The sequence below is a fragment of the Macrobrachium nipponense genome, chromosome 10, assembly GCF_015104395.2.
Source record: "Macrobrachium nipponense isolate FS-2020 chromosome 10, ASM1510439v2, whole genome shotgun sequence".
NCBI classification, from domain to species: domain Eukaryota; kingdom Metazoa; phylum Arthropoda; class Malacostraca; order Decapoda; family Palaemonidae; genus Macrobrachium; species Macrobrachium nipponense.
The window spans coordinates 27,555,143-27,573,507 of NC_087204.1; the positions used below are offsets into that span (position 1 = coordinate 27,555,143).

Genomic DNA, 18,365 nt, shown 5'->3' on the forward strand with positions numbered 1-18,365 from the left:
AGAAAGACGAATGAATACAAACTATTATATCATTCACAATCAAACAGCAATTTTATACCAAATGCTCTGCTTTTTTTTATACATATCTATTAAATGATACCAAAACAGGAGAAGAGGGCGAGGAAGACATGTGCGTGATGCGTCTACGTGTCGTCAATACCATCGGCTCTCTTAGTCTCATCCTTCGCGACCTTTGATCTTCAGTGACCATCAAAGCACTTTCATTTCATTCGTACCTAACCCGGCCGTGCTACATAACGACCAGAAAAAACCAGAAACGATCAGGTACCTTCTGAGTGGAAAACAAATTATTATATCCTATAAAAAGTGCTTGTTCGTCTGTAAGGTGAATTAAAAACCGCGAAAGTTTAATTAAAACCCAACTATTGCTTGCAGTATGTTGCATGCGGTAGGATTGTTATCGTACAGCGGACTACAATAAGATATATATATATATATATATATATTATATATATATATATATATATATATATATATATATATATATATATATATATATATAGGGTAGAGGTGTTGTGCAAGAAAGAACGATTACGGCGCGTATCTGAAAATTACTCTGCGTTGGAACCCCGGGCCACGAATTGTAAGATAACATGGTTTTCATGTTTCAGAATGGAGGGGACAATTGGCAGTTTTTCTTGTTTCGTATACGCGCACAAACACGCGAATATACTCATACTAGAGTGTAATATAATAAAATGTAAACCTGCGTATATTCAGTACATTCACTTTGCGAATGTACACTTCCAAACGTCCATACTCAGGCGAAGATATATATATATATATTACATGTTAAATACCAGTAGTATTTGCTCGGGCCTTGCTTGAAAACAGGCAGTTTTATAGCAAATGTTTGACGTATCATGCAAGGCATTTACATAGCTGGTCAAGGTCACTAACTTTCATTTAAAATGCTCTAGCATGGAGTAATATACACACCTATATATATATATATATATATATATATATATATATATATATATATATATACATATATATATATATATATATATATAATATATATATATATATCTTCGCCTAAGTATGGACGTTTGGAAGTGTACATTCGCAAAGTGAATGTACTGAATATATACGCAGGTTTACATTTTATTATATTACACTCTAGTATGAGTATGTTCGCGTGTTTGTGCGCGTGTATGAAACAAGAAAGACTGCCAATTATGCCCTCTAGTCTGAAACATGAAAACCATGTTATCTTACAATTCGTGGCCCGGGGCTCCAACGCAAATAGAGTCATTTTCAGATACGCGCCGTAATCGTGCTTTCTTGCACAACACCACTACCCTATCTTTTTGACCCTCCATTAGCCAGTAAGGTCAAGCAAACCTTTAACATTTCGTCCAGACTTATGCGCCATCGTCTTCCTGATGAGAATGAGGGTGAGAGAAGGGCTTAGCCTAGCTTTTATAATGTCAAAGGAGGACCCATTTGGATATCTGGAAGCTGAAACACCGCATCTCGTATGGAGATGGGGGAGTATTCTCGTGAAACGACTTATGCGTCTAGGGCGCCATGTGCAAAATGCCGGGATACCAAAGCTTCCTATTTTGACATCTCTCTCTCTCTCTCTCTCTCTCTCTCTCTCTCTCTCTCTCTCTCTCTCTCTCTCTGATAATAGCATCTGACCTTTCGGGTAAGCCGCAGGAGGTTCTATTTCTTAACCCTTGTCATAAAGGTTTGCTGTGTGGCTTTTCTGGAGGCTTTCTGTTGTCAGTTTATAATGTGTAATAACAGAGATTTACAGCCAATGATGGTGGAATCAGGTAGCACACTTAGTGCAGCCGAAGTTAAAAATAATGGTATCGCAAAAGGCAAATAATGAATAAACCAATGAGATCGTTCTGGTATAATGAAAGGAGCTACAATTTGTGACTCCTTATTATATGCGCGAGCGCGCGTGTGTGTGTGTGATCAGATGAAAGAACCCCAAATTCCTAGGGGCAATTACCCATCTCTACAAGTCCCATTTATACGTATTTCAGATAGCCATCATCAGAGGTACTTCCTACATTCTTTCTACCTTATTATAACAGATGGTTTGTCGACAGAGGGAAAAAAATAAAATAAACCCAAGGCTGTGGTTTGCCATTTCACGCGCCGTCATGCCGCCATATAAATTCCCTCGTAGAGAGAGAAAAAAAGAGAGACAATACTGCGATCACTTGGGAGTTATTAAGACGGTGGAGTCGATGTCGGGTGAATTGGTGACGTTTTGTTTTGTCTAGCGGGATTTTTTTTTTTTTTTCATCTCGTGGGCGCAAGTTCGTGTTCGTTAGAGTGCGATAACGACCAAAATACCTTTTGGATTATTATTATTATTATTATTATTATTATTATTATTATTATTATTATTATTATTATTATTATTATTATTCAAATGTAATCGTATGTAAAAGCAAGCAAGATTCGACAGAAAAAAATGCACGTATGTGACAATCAGGAAAAACAAAATACAAATAAATGATGGGACAGAATGCGCTTAAGTACAGCACAGGGGAAAAAAAACTAAGAATTATGAGCAGATAAACAATATAGAAAGGACTTTGCGACATAATAGAAAATACACGAAACAAGGTAAAAAAAAATAAAGATAATTAATAAAATATACAAAATATCAATTAGACAAATTCATTGAAAAAAAATTGTCATTCTCTTTAAGAATGCCTTGACTTTAATCCTTCAATTTGATTTAATCCTTCAATTTGAAGTATATTTTTTTTTCTTTGCCTAAGAAATTATGGCCATCAATCTCCAGTCATTTCTTAACTTGGCAGAAAATATACTTCATTTAATTGTCTCTTACTATAACCTACCACAGTCGACTAACTACTAAGGAGAATTCTTAGAACAACAGACGCACAATGCAGAATTATCCAGGGAGTTGGCATAAATCGTTTCTTTTCCTCACGACCCCCAACCCCACCTCTCGGATCCAATTTAGGACATTTTGGTGATGAGGAAGTAGATGGATAGACAGATATGTCACAAAGACAGGGGAAAAAATCCCTCTTTCCGAATAACCAGAAAAATCTGGACTTCTCGAGGGAGCTGTGAAGGTCGTATTCTTGGTTAAGTCGGATATCATCTCAAATCCGAAGATGCCGCATCCCAAATCCCTTGTGTTGCCTGGTCCTTCAGTTCGTATGCATGATCCCTCAGGTGGCATATTCAATTCTTCAAGTGACACCCTTAATCGTTCAGTTCCTCGTTGGACGAGTGGTTTACGTGCTCGCCTACCGAATCGATAGTAGCGAGTTCGACTCCCCGCTCTGACATCGTGGAATCGGAGGAATTTATTTCTGGTGATTAGAAATTCATTTCTCGATATAAAGTGGTTCGGATCCCACAATAAGCTGTATGTCCCGTTGCTAGGCAACCAATTGGCTCCTAGCCACGAAGAAAATATCTAATCCTTCGGGCCAGCCCTAACAGAGCTGTTTATCAGCTCAATGGTCTGGCTCAGTAGTTAAACTAAGATATACTTAACTTAAACCATCCTGGAGCATCAGCTTCTCATGATTTCTAGTGCTGCTTTAAGGGGAGAAATTCTTGGAGATTCAGAATGGAGGTAGTACGCATATTATAGAGCCAGTTCTCCATACACCAACTGCGTGTCAAACGGGGTAACGCCTAGTCATACACATTCGGTTCCTCCAAGGGAGTTCGTAAAGGTGGCATTCTGCCACCGTACCTGTTTAATAAGTAAGCAGATGCCCTGGACGTTAAACTGCATTCACTCCTAATCGGAATAATAATGAGCAAGTTCTGTTACACCTAAGTTATGGGTCTAATCTCACTACTACTAGTCGACAGCTGTTGTCGTGTGTATGCAGATGAATCTGACGTAATTTACAAGGATACTAAACCTCAGTTCACGTCGCTGTTTCTTGGATAGCTTTAAAGCATTCTGGAGCCTCGAATATTCCTCGAGAATCGCCGTCTGGAATTTGCACATAATTCCTGTATCTATGGCACATTTTTACTGACAATGTAAACGACACAGGCACACAGCTGACATACATCTGAGACAACGCAAGGTGTTTGCAACTGGCTTACACCCACACGATAGCAATGATGTCTGACCCTTGACATAGAGAAATCAAAATGTTGTCCTTTCGTTCCTAAAAGCATAAGACTTAGACGTAGTGTAGTCTGTTGTTCATAATGACATACTGTGGCGCCTTACAAACACACCTCGCTATTATAATGCTGCGCAGATGTTCACAGACAACCGCCTCAATAATTTTAAAATGATTATGAGGCTAAATATACCCATCTTGATAACACGATTAAGAAACGGTAACAATCAACTGATCCAAATCATTATAAGCTGTGAAGCGAAATCATCTAAATTGTGGAGGCAAATATACCCATCTTGATAACACGATTAAGAAACGGTAACAATCAACTGATCCAAATCATTATAAGCTGTGAAGCGAAATCATCTAAATTGTGGAGAAGAGAATTAGAATTCTGATTCCTAAAGGTGGTTTTTTTTTTTTCACCTAATGGACGACCTCGTACGTCGAGTATACGCTTCTTTATTGCTCTCATATTTTATCATGACCGTTCCTTTGTATATATTAATTATAATTATTACCAAATCTCCCTCGAAGGTCGGCGACTATTTGATGTCTCTGCCCTGTTGGATAGGTTCCAGCCGTGTTTGCAAAACCGCCTTATGCAGTTTTAGTTTTCTATAAAAGAAAACTATTATACAGGCTTTATCCGTCCGCCCTCAGATCTCAAAAACTGCTGAGGCTAGAGAGCTAAAAATCGGTATTTTGATCAACTACCCTCCAATCATCAATCATTCTAAATTGTAACCCCTCTAGCCTCAGTAGTTTTTATTCTATGTAAAGTTAGCCGTGGATCGTGCATCTGGCAGCGCTGAACGGAGCCATGTGACGCACCGTCACTCTACCACATCTGGTGAGCAACTGGGAGAGTTGCCGGTCATACCTGATTGTTTTATACAGCATTATAACACTGTACTTGAAATTCGATTTCTATGCGCATTGTTTACTTGAATTTTTATAACTGACAATAACAACGTTGCACTTATTGTTAAGCAATAATATAGTGCCTTTGCTGCATCGTAACACGTCGCAAGCATTGCATGTGTACTGAAGGTATTATTATTATTATTATTATTATTATTATTATTATTATTATTATTATTATTATTATTATTATACCTGTATACTGTGTTTATAAAAGGCCTCAAGCTTTTTGTTCTTATCTGGGAGTATTTTTGTACTTTCTTGTGTCTGCCTTGTAGGATATTATGATTATCAATATCCTACGAGCCTTAACAGTTCCTTTAAACCGGATCTCCAATCCCTCAAGTCGCATCCCTGATCTTTTCAGTCGCTTCTCTAATCCCTCAAGTCTACGACGAATCTCCTAAGTCGCTTCCCTGACCTCTGAACTTCATGAGGTACAACCGCCATTAAATCTGAAGTATATATATATATATATATATATATATAGATATATATATAATATATATATATATAATTATATTTCTATATATATATGCGTGTCTGGTTGGAACTTGGACGGGTGACCGCGCATAAATTGCAGATGCCTCTGGCACATAAGCCTTTTGAATATCCATGGCGCAGGTCGACAGGTTAGCAACCTCCACTCCATTAATACATATATATATATATATATATATATATATATATATATGTATTATATATATATATATATATATATATATATATATATATATATATAGATATATGAGAGAGAGAGAGAGAGAGAGAGAGAGAGAGAGAGAGAGAGCCGGCCAGCCAGACAGGCGACCCATACCTCCACATGACATTTGAGCATCGCGGCGGCATTTGCGAGCAAAATTATATCCGATAAATAAATGGGCGCGCAACTGATTAACCTTAAGAGGGATTGGAGCCAAAAATGTCACTAGCAGATTAAAGGTGGCCTTATGGACAACAAGTCAAAAGACAGCGGTTTGAACCTACTCGATTTTTGCGATTCAAATATAAAACGGTCTCCACGGAGGAAGAAGGTACGCAGCAGCGAGGGAACTATACTGTTTCGCCGTGTTTAGTACTAGCCCGTGGGGGGTCAAATGTACCTAAAGTAGCGCCAAGGGTTGTTGTTGTTTGAGATTAAGCTGGCCTTATGCCAGCCTCGGGGATCAAATGTGGTAAAATGCACTTAGGGACATTTGACCCCCGACGGGCTAGTACTAAACACGGCGAAACAGTGTAGAAACACGCAGGTAGACCGCCTACTAAAGTAGCACCCGTTATCCAACATTTGTCTTATTCTGAACAAAATACTTTACGATTATGGTCGCTGGTGGACAAAAGGCACTGAAATAACATAGGTGCGCATTTGGATGAACAAAAACTACAGATCGATGTAATGAATTGTCATTTACAGATCCCCGAAAAAAGCGAAGGTGCTTATGTGCGTATCGACAAACCGAGAATCAATAAAGCGAGAAACCTTACCGATAAATGTCACTAAATGGTAGACCGTGAAACGCATGTTATGAAAAAAAAAGTCTATTTGAAGAATAAAAACTACGAAACTTGGAAATATTCTTGAAATAATAGTTCAACAATTGTGTCATCTGATGGTGAAATCATAATTAAGACTAAAATTCATAGTAATTAACAGCAATTTCATAGTAAAAACTTAAACCGCAGTCATCCATATTCCAGTAAACTTTGTGAAAGAAGATACTCCACATCAAAGCTATGGCTCTCCAGAATAACCTAAAGTCAATATTCTTGTCCATATCTTGCAGTGACGATCAAGAATGTGACTCGAAAGGCAGTAACATCATCCCAAATGGCAGCGGTGATTAAGAATACGCCTCGAGAGTATAATAACAGCCTCTCCTTACCCACGTACGCAAACCCTAAGACTTTTTCTTATAATCCATTAAATCACATCGGCAGCTGGACACAAAGTGTTTTAAAGGACAAAAACGCAAGTGTTGTTTTTCTATTCCATACTGAGAGAGAGAGAGAGAGAGATTTGAAATTACTTTTTATCACGAGAAATAGATATGATGATTATCGTACTGGACTGATGGCAATCAATTCTACTCGCAAGTATCCCTTATTAGTCTATTAAGTTACCTGTCTATCTAGCTATTTAGACAGATAAATAGATGGGCCTACTACTCAGGCCCATCATTCCCATCCGCCCTTCGCTGTTCTCCGTTTCCTAATCTCTCTGCTACGACCATAAAAAAAATAAAATAAAAATAGTTTCCACTCACAACGAAGAACGAGCAAATATGGCGTCCTTTGAACTTTCTCGATTGGCTATTTATTATTCTTAACATCTCATTCTCGTGTTCTTTATATGTTTTGAGGTCGATCCTTTGACGGGATTTCCTCGTTGGCTCGGCTTCACGAAGGAAATGCCTTTCTCGCAGGGGCTTTTAGACGCAGGGGACCAGGAACCATAGGCCTAAATTTATATATAAAGAAATAAATAAATAAAAAGGAGAAATTAATGAAATATGAAGTAATTTTTTCTCTCTTTGAAACGGCTTCATCGCAGGCGCTTTTAGACGCAAGGGACCGGGAACCATAGGCCTATATCTATAAAAAAAAAAAAATCAGATTAGAAATTAATGAATGATGAAGTTATCTCTCTTTCTCTCTCTCTTTGAAACGGCTTCCTCGCAGGCGCTTTTAGACGCAGGGAACACGGAAACATAGGCCTATACCTATATATAAAATGTAGATGAGAAATCAATGAATAATTAAGTTATCTCTCTCTCTCTCTAAATGGCTACCTCGCACGAGGTCAAATTATACGTATCGAACCGGAAACCATAGGCCTATATCTATAAAAAAAAAGTTAAAATCATCGATGAGAAATTAATGAATATTGAAGTTAAATCTCTCTCTCTCTCTTCTCTCTCTCTCTCTCTCTCTCTCTCTCTCTCTCTCTCTCAGCAGTATCAAAAATCACCACGACACAGTAATTAAGTGTCCTTATTTAGACTGATGGTTCAAACGCTTCAAGTCAAAACTGTTTTTTTTTTTTTTTTTTTGCCAAGTGTCGTTTTGATGGAATACAGATGGTTTCTTAGATACTTTTGGGCGGAGAACTGGCATCATAACGGCAAAGGTCAACGGCGTAAAGAGAGAGAGAGAGAGAGAGAGAGAGAGAGAGAGAGAGAGAGAGAGAGAGAGAGAGAGAGAGAGAGAGTCTTTACCCTTTACTTTTACTCCAGTTACTCCAGATGATTTTGTCTTCGCAACAAAAACCCAAGTGTCACAATTTTTTGAATTTTTTGTACAATATAAAAACAATATGTTATTCACTACAAGTCATTCATGACCTAAAATGGATCTATCACACACACACACACACACACACACACACAACTATTTCTAATTTACAATAAATCAAACGCATATTAAATAACACGGGCATTGAAGAGTCAAACGCAAATTTTATTATCATGCTCTGATTTTTATTAAAGAATTGTAATTTATTCACAAGGTTGACAACTTTTTACATTGTGTAATCAACGTAGAAGTGTATACATAACAAACACTGATGTGCTACCTCTGTTATTCCTAAACTATTACAGTAAACACAAAGATCATGATATATATATATATATATATATATATATATTATATAATAAGATATATATATATATAATATATATATATATATATATATATATAATATATATATATATATATAAAAAAAATTTTTTAATAATTTTTTTTATATATCATATATATATATATATATATATATATATATATATACTATATATACTATATATATATGTGTGTGTGTGTGTGTGTGTGTGTGTGTGGTGTGTATAAGTGAAATATATAAAATGATTAACTCCCATGACTGTTCTGAAAAAAACTTTTTTAAAATAACATGAGACTAAAATTATCAAATTAAAAAACAAAAAAAAAGTCAATTGTTAATATCAGGTCAAAAGAAATTAGGCTGGAGTTTTAATTTGGTTTTTATCTCGACTCTTAAAACCGAAAGGTCAGTCTTCAAAAGCTATTAGGAAAAATAAATGAGTTATTGCCTAAATAAAGTAACAAGAGCCTTCTATCTTGCCTGGGTTAATGTGCAATATTTGAAACTATCTCTCTCTCTCTCTCTCTCTCTCTCTCTCTCTCTCTCTCTCTCTCTCTCTCTCTCTCTCGTACGTATATATATATATATATATATATATATATATATATATATATATATATCTATACAATTTTAAAAGTACTCGGGAATAGTGTGTGAAGGGATTGTTGAACCAAATCTCCTCTATGGAAGTGAAGTTCAGATGTTAAATTCAAATGAAATAAAGAAGGTAGAAGCTGTAGAGACGACTTATTTACATAATAAGTAAATGCGGTATAAGAATACTTCTAAAAGATAAGAAATGTGGGTAATAAGGAAATAAGTAGGAGCAATTAAAGAATCAGCGAGCGTTTTCGAGGTGGTTTGATCATGTGGAAAGAAAGTGTGACGGAAATATGAAATCTAGAAGTGTTGAGAGGAAGAAAAAGGAGAAATACCGACAGAAAGATGAACAAATGGCGTGAAAGAAGCACTGAAAACGAAGCAAACGCGCATGCGCAAGATAGAGGTGGATGGCAAATGTGTGTGGGACAATCCGTCGTGCTGTTGGTGAGCCCTCCATGTAGGCATAGGAATTTTTTTTTTCCTATGGAAATATCCGAAGCTGACTAGGTACGCAGTGATCGTGACAAATCAGGTTGCACAAGACAGATACTTCCCAGAGCGGGGAGCATAAAAGGAGAAAATGTTTATGGCCCATTTTATTATCGAAGGCAAGGCCGTTTTCTCCTTCACTGCTAATTTTGTCAGCTTAAAGAAGAAGAGCGAGAATCTATTTCTAAGGGAATCTTTGCCATTTGTTTTAATGTTTTTCCTAGCCAAATATTTGTTTAATTCGCGTTAAATGGGTACATTCTCCAAGTTGGTTTCATTGAAGAAACTTGCACGAAAAGAGACTCGCGGTAATAATAATAATAACTAATAATAATAATAATAATAATAATAATAATAATAATAATAATAATAATATATAATTATTATTATTATTATTATTATTATTATTATTATTATTATTATATTAAATACCACCCAGTCGAATTGGAGGACTGTGATAGAGCAAAAAAAAAAAATATATAAATAATAATAATAATAATAATACGGCTGACACTTATAAATGTCTACTACTAATGTGATTATCGCATCTGCTATAAATAACAATATGGTTATTTTTATCATTAGTGGTAGCCATACTAACAGGGACTAGTATTAACAGCATGTAGCTCCAACTACTGTCATTAATGCTATCAGTACTGTTAACACAATGACAATCGCCATAATTAGTGGCAGTAATGGCAGTTATAGCATTTAGTTCCTATACCTGACCTTTCGTGCTAAATTTCCGCATGCCCACTTCAACTCCTGCCTTGGGAAGTCACATCAAGTGACAAAAAATCATTGCAGAAGAAAATGTGAATATAAAAATCAAGATGCACTTCAATCGCGGTAAGGTGAACAGGAATCATAAAACTATAGATGTTACTTTGAATAGAATAATTTCTGTTAAGTCGTGGATAAATTAAAATTTCATCGTAAATTAGGTTGAAGAAACAACATTTCACATGAAGAAATACGTAACGTGAACCCATTTCCAGATAAAGTACTATATAATATATACTGAATACGTACAATACATTCTTTGGAGAAATACGTTGAATAAATGCGATGAATAAACCCGCTACTAGGAAAAAAAAGGCTCTGAATAAATCCTTATCTGGTCATGAATAAGCGGAATAAATCCCCTTCCGGTAAGAACAAGAACATAACAAATTCACGCCGAACAATAAATGCAATGAATGGACGAAATCACGACAGGGAAATTCAGTGAATAGATTTATTCTTAGCAAGAAAATACACGGAATAAATCATCCAGTCCTCGTGAGCGACTCAACACGACCCAAAATAACATCTTCCAGGAAATAGGAGACGACGCCTTGAAGGACCTCATAGCACTCTTTTAGTAGGTCACGGGGTCAAGGATTTTTAAGGAAGAGTCCGCATCCTAGGATCCTAATAATGGGAGCTTCTCGTTTCCGACAGAGGGGCTTGGTTTGGGGCGGGGATGGGGGTGGGGAGGCTGCCTCCACGATCAAAAGCAGAAAATGTCACGGGGGCGAAAATCGGCGCTGGGTCAAATCTATGGCATTTCGTGCAAAAGATCAAAGAGAGGTTTAGTAACTGGGCCGCGTTCAGCTGGGGGTAAGATGGCTAGCACTGGCGTAGAAAGTTCTGCTTTTTTTTATTTATTTTTTTATAGCAGGATTACGCAAAAAAAGTTATAGATTGATATTTACTAAAATTTTACCAAAGTTAAGCCTCATAATAGTCAACAATTGATTAGATTTTCGTAGGGATACGAACAATTTTTTGGAATATGAACATTCTTGTTTATTTATGTTAATCGTCCAATCAGCAAATACATTAGTTGACGCCGGCTTCTGGATAAATATTGTATTGCAATTATAAGAAAGTTGCTAAATATATATATATATATATATATATATATATATATATATATATACTATAGTAGAATATATATATATAATTATATATACTATATATACGTATATGTATATATATATATATATAATATACATACCATATTCTATATATATCATATATAATATATATATATTATATTTATATAATCTAGTATATTATATATATATAAGGTAAAGGTAGTATATTAACGGTAGTTATATATTATATATAAATATATTATAATATATATATATATATAATATATATATATATATATTTTTATAAAGATGACTATATATACTACCTTCTTACTGTTATCTAACAAACTAAAGTCGTATAAATCTGAGTACCCATGAAAATCAAAAGCAACCCAGGGAAAACCAAACATTCCGGCTAGTCCTACGGTGAAATATATCTCCGCTTCCCAGTGTCTTCTGCAAGCAAAGATACTGATATTGTCCATCAAAATAAAACAATGTACTTACATGTAATCCCCATCTACCGCTAAAGTAATAGATGTAATTATAGTCTCCGTCAGAAAAAGCCGAACTGAACGCACCCAGCAGGACCTGGAGGAGGCTGGCGCCAAGTCGAAGCCTTTCGCGGGTGGTTTGTTGGTGGGCGGGGCTACGGATGGTCATGGAGGTGATGTCGAGGTATATAAGAGGCTTCAGTCGCCGAAATCATCAACGGTGTCTCACAACACACAAACCAACATGAACTCCCTGGTGAGTATTGTTCCAACACGGAGCTGTTGTCGTCTTGCTTTTCAATGGGTAGCAAATTCACGGGAAGTCTTTGAAAAAGTCTGGTGTCCCTGTTTATTCATTATTCAAAATTTTCTTAGATCTACATATTCTGTATGAGATGCTTAAACGCACGATGAAATTTAATCATTCTATGACATTTCGGTAATTCATAAAAGGCAGTAGTCTAATTTTCGTTACCAAACCCAACATGCAAAAAAACTTCAGATTTCGAAATTTATCTCAATAATAATGTTCTTTATATCTGTAATTTCGTTGCATTCTTTAGTTTAAACAATCTTTTATTGCATATTTCAATAACTGACATATTACTACAAAAAACTAACGAAACCTATTTTACTTTTCAAGTATTTGTTCAAGTAGTTTTTCAAAGGTCTTTATGGCTAGTCTATACGATCAAATACTTTTCGGTATTATCTCCATTTTATAGAATTACACGTTGACAGTAAAGTTAACGAGACTGTTCATCATCGAGGTAGACTGAACTTTTCTCATACAGTAGAGGGAGTGAGTGTGTGTTTGTGTTTGTGCGCGTGTGTGTTTGTGTGTGTGTGTGTGTGTAGTGTAAACTATGCGCCGAATGCGAAATCCTCAGATGGAAAAACGAGTTGTACTTGGTAAAATGATTAAGATAAATACTAATACTTGGACATATAATTTTATCGTATAACTTTCTTGAAGTTTCTCTTACGACAAGCGATACTGTATTTTTCTTTCTTTAACTGCAAGCTGTGCTATCAGTAGCTGCTTGACGTAACTAGGCGCAACTTCCTTCAGTGCTAACACAGGAGAAACGTAAACATCAAATCTCTCAAATTCTCCGCGATTTTTCAGCAACTTGTAACCTTCGATTTACAATAGGCCTAGAGTCAATTCGTCTGCTCTGCTTTGGCTGTTTTTGGCGGAATTTGATCACTTAGCTCCATGGCTGTTTTATCCAATGGAAAACTTTCCTTTTCGTTCCAGGTTGTCTTAGCTGTTTTGGCGGTTGCAGCTGTAGAAGCCATGCCGCAGGCGGCCACGGCAGGAGCCCCACTCCCGCCAGCCGCAGTGCCGCAGGCGCCGACCTCCTTCCCAGGGCTGTTCTTTGCCCCTCAGGGTGCCATACCTTCCCCTCTGGTGCAAGTGCAGACGCCGTTCCTGACTCAGACCCCCGGGGTAGCTGGGCAGGCACCAACCCTTCAGCACGTCATCCCAGTGACCTCATTCGTGGTAAGTTGAAGAGTTCCCGGTATAAGGGCGTAAAATTAATTTTTTGGTATCAGTTTAGATTCTATCACAGGAACACTGAAATATTATGCAGTGTAAATAAAATTAGTTACTTACTGAAGGTAGGTACACTGCTGTTCATATTCCGCTTGCAAAAATCTCAGTGATAAATTACTGCGGCATTAGATCAGACAACTAGGCCTACTTCAGAAATCAAATAGCCTAACTTTACCACGCCCAGACTGGCGAAAAAGGGAGTAGGAGGAAAGACTCACCAACACGAGATTCTAACTGCTTTCTTTTATATAACCACCAGGTAAGGCCCCTCTCCGACGCAGAACAGAATGCCTTGGCTCACCAGGAATTCCAGCGTATCTGGGAGGCTCAGGCCACCCGCAACCTGGCCATTCCTCAACTCCAGGCAGCTGTTGCCTCTAAAACCGCCAGCCCTGCAGGTGCCCTGACTCCAGCCGGAACATCCGCCATCCCTACTGCTGTGCCTGCAGCAGCAGACACTGCAGCAGCAGCGCCCCTAACCCCAAGCACCTTCTAGGAAACAACACCTTTAGACCTATCCGTCCTTCTGCAAAGCAAGATAATATATGACACTATTTCCTGAAATGTTCAAAAATGGCTTTCTCCGTCTTTACTTCTGCTCTGATTTTTGTTTTCTTGAAGTTGAAGATACTTACAGTTCTGTGGTGCTATTTGTTCATTGGCTTTCTCTTCTTCTCTGAATTGCCTGTGGAAACTCACTCACTCTTTCTCTCTCTCTCTCTCTCTTTAGATTCGGTGAATCACTTCAAAAAGATTCTTCGTAAATTTGCTAAACTTTTCCCGATTTTTACTGAACTGTAAGTGAATCTATTTTACCATTTCTGCTCAAACTTCCATACCTCAGACTTCTATTTGCTATTGCATAAATCTGCCTCTCTCTCTCTCTCTCTCTCTCTCTCTCTCTCTCTCTCTCTCTCTTCTCTCTCTTTCTGTAGCTTAATTATGTATTTTGCTCCTTAGTATGTGAAAACTTTAGCACAACAAAAGCCTGCTATTGTTTCTCAGGCGACACATGTTTCCATCAGCTGTTAAATATTGTAAATAGTGAGCAGTTGCTGCATCTGGAGAGATTTATAATAAAACTTGAAAAAAAGACACTTTTGTATTTTAATCTGTTAACACCCCGGAACAGATGTAAGATCTGAAGTTGGGTTATTTTCAAGATTGAATATTGACAAGAATTATATATATATATATATATATATATATATATATATATATATATATATATATATATATATATATATATATAAAGGTATAAGTCACAAAGGAAAGTGAAACACTGGAGTAGCTGTAAGATCTTCGACTCAACGTCCTTTAATTAGTCAGTCTGCTAAGTAAAAGAGGACGTTCAGTTTGAAAGATCTTGTAGCTACTCCAGGTGTTTAACTTTCCTTCGTGGCTTATACCTTTATATATACATTTGTAACGTTCCAAACTTTGTGATTCAGTTATACACACACACGCACACACACACACACACACACACATATATATATATATATATATATATATATATATATATATATTCAACCTGGAATGAACACAAAGAACAGATTTCGTATAAATAATCCTCGCTCTGCTTCTTCAGTATTCATTCTCCTTTGCAAAATAAAACCGTAGAGATTTTGAATCGTAAAACCGAATAAACTACTTCGAAATAAAAAAACTGTGAATCTTTCTCTTCTCTCTCAATCATATCCTACATAATTTATATACATATATATTATTATATATATATATATATATATAATATATATGTATGTATGTGTGTGTGTGTGTGTAAATTACTTATTATATGAATTTATACACATGTATATGCACAACCACACACACACACACACACACACACACATATATATATATATATATCTATATATATATATACTATATATCATATATATATGTACTGTATATATATAGCAATATATGAACATATATATATTATATATATATATATATATATATATATATATAAAGTACATAAAAAAAAAGATATAAAAAGCAGAAAGTAGCTAAACCTTCGTAATACTTCACCATGAAATAAAAGGTTAAGAAGAAAAAAAACTTTGCCATCCTACAAATACCAAGGCACCATCACAAAATACGTAGGACATCTCGAGAGGCAGGTAGACACTTCGATAACTCTATGATCTTTAGCAGAGCAAATGGTACAGCAAGAATAGACAACAATGCTCGGGAATTCACCCTGACATTCACGACGAGGACCTTCGTGTCTCTCTTGCGTAAGGCGACGAAGCTGGCAAGTTAAGCGACTGCTAAAAGGCACCAGAGAGCTTTTGAAAATACGAAAGGTCGATCGACGGGGCGGAGAAATAGCCAGAGACTCTGTCTACTAAACGCTGTTCATATGGAACGGTTAACCCTTACTACAGGGCCCACTGACTCGAAATTCAAGCTTCTAAGAGCGTGATCTTCATTTGAATGAAGTAACAGAAAGTGATGCGGCACTTAGAAAGAGATAAGTTGTGGGAAAAAAGGTACATCAACAAATTATCAAAGACATAATTGAAAATGTAAGTAAATCCTTGAAATAGACTGTTCCACACAGGCTCACTTCTGCAACAGCGACTCTAAAACTATATTCACCTGCAATTTTGACTTTATTTGATAATGAAAGACTACTTCTAGTAATTAAATAACCTATCAAAACGCTAAAAGTATTTTCTTATATTCACGAAGGTTTTTATAGGTACTCTAGACCTAGTCTCTTGTTCACGAAGGTTTTCTACAGGTACTCTAGACCTAGTCTTGTTTTCGCCACACAGAAAGCAGTTATACTTCTTTCATCACTTCCTTTATCATGTGTAAACTTATTCCAATTTAGCCACCACACTGATTTTCCTATCCCAGCAGAAACTCAGATTTCAACATTGCTCTTAACAACGGGGTAATGGGTCTGCTATGAGTATGGCGCTTAATGCTACTTTAGTACTCATAGGCTGAACTACTTTTATTCATATTTTGGTTAAAAAATCAAATAACTTACAACTACGACTTATGTTTAGCGTAGACACAAATAGTCACAGCATCGAAAGATTACATGAGTAAATTAGTCAGTCTTACACTGAAACTTGGGAATCTTTCACGTCACGTCATCTCCTGACCTAAAAACCTAATTTAAACGCCATTCCTTCGTCTTCATTGGCATGGCAAAGTCCAGAAGTCCACGCCAGGCCTAATTTAAACGCCATTCCTTCGTCTCCAGTGGCATGGCAAAGTCCAGAAGTCCACGCCAAGCCTAATAATCCTTCAACGTCTTATGCTACTCTTAAGGAGACATCAAAACCTAGCAACCAACCAAAGAGGCAGTAGACCTAACCCTCGAAGGAAGAAAGACCAAAGGCATGATAAACAGTCGATTCAATTCATTTCTCTATCGTTTAACTCCAAAGTTCCATTATGAATCGTCTTCCCTGAGTCTATGGTAGTTCCTCTTCCGAGCCTTCCAATCTGTCCTATAGACCAAGGCAACTCAAGACCACCCACCCATCACATGACGAAAGACATAATAACCCCAAGCCAATGATATATCAAAAATAATAACAAGTCATGGTTACTTAAGCGAGTACGTGAACATAACAACGACAAATAAATATCATAACTACAACCACTTTCCCGCTCACAAATCAAGACACGGCAGCCGACAGATCGAAGCTACATTTCATGTCATTCGCGCCCTCGACCTTTTCAAAATATTAACAAACAAAATGTGACATTAGGCCTTTTATTCGTTTGTGCTCTTCTGCTAATATGATCCCAGGGCCTTCCACATACAAATTTGGGAAGGGCGTGGTCCCAGGTGATATCCCCTTTTCCTTTGGGAGGAAAGTACAAGAGGACAGGAAGGCTGCTGCTCTTTTTTTTTTTTTTTTTTTTTTTTTGCGTCGCATTCGTGTGCACTTCTGGCACATTCCGGTTATATTGTTTGTTTGTTTGTATGGTGTTTTTACGTTGCATGGAACCTGTGGTTATTCAGCAACGGGACCAACGGCTTTACGTGACTTCCGAACCACGTCGAGAGTGAACTTCTATCACCAGGATGCCTGAGAATCGAACTCGCGGCCCCGAGGTGGCAGGCCAAGACCAAACCGGCCACGCCACTGAGGCGGCTATAATGACTTGTTCAAAGTTTCTTTTCGAAAATGATTTCTAATTTTGGGCAGTCAGGTACAAATGAAGGATAGAAAAAAAAAGCATCAAATTTATGCTAAAAACACTTATCAAACAATTTCGTAAGCGCGCTCCAATACTGAATTTACAAATGAGAGTTTTTCTAGGTTTTCGTTTGTGTAAATGTGAATCTACTCAGTGGGTCTGAACTCCCTCTGAATTACGTAAATTAATGTAAATGTACACCTTTTCCCTTCCCAAATAAAAAAAAATAGATTTTAGCATTTATGGGTAATCCCTTAATCGGAAATTTTCTCCCAACAAACATGGTTAGTATTCTTCCTTTGAACACCCACATCAAGGATGAGACCCTGTGCAGAAAACTACTAGACTGCAGTGGTCCCTAGAGTTGACACCAAAACCAGGATCCCCAGATATGATGAGTACCTGCCGAGGACCCAAGCCAATCAAAAGTTATTATTATCATACCGGGATACCCAGTACAACGTGGTACATTTAATATTTGCATATTCCAGCACAAAGTATAAGTTAATATATAAA

The 18,365-nt window shown here is 36.8% G+C and overlaps 2 protein-coding genes across 2 annotated transcripts in view; one reads left to right on the forward strand and one right to left on the reverse strand.

Annotated features, from left to right (window-relative positions):
- The window catches only part of LOC135223504 (prenylcysteine oxidase 1-like), a 46,831-nt gene that overhangs the window by 26,888 nt on the left and 1,578 nt on the right, over positions 1–18,365 (reverse strand). The gene's annotated exons all lie outside the window — the stretch shown is intronic.
- On the forward strand, positions 12,172–14,767 carry LOC135223503 (uncharacterized). The gene is made up of 3 exons (XM_064261946.1): positions 12,172–12,365; positions 13,371–13,616; positions 13,930–14,767. The coding sequence occupies exons 1-3, from the start codon at positions 12,354–12,356 to the stop codon at positions 14,164–14,166; spliced, it is 495 nt and encodes a 164-aa protein (XP_064118016.1). The 5' UTR covers positions 12,172–12,353; the 3' UTR covers positions 14,167–14,767.

Excerpts from the sequence above, each read along its gene's own strand:
- LOC135223503 (XM_064261946.1), top strand. Across the intron at positions 13,617-13,929 it reads TCCCAGTGACCTCATTCGTG|GTAAGGCCCCTCTCCGACGC; the intron begins GTAAGTTGAAGA and ends TATAACCACCAG.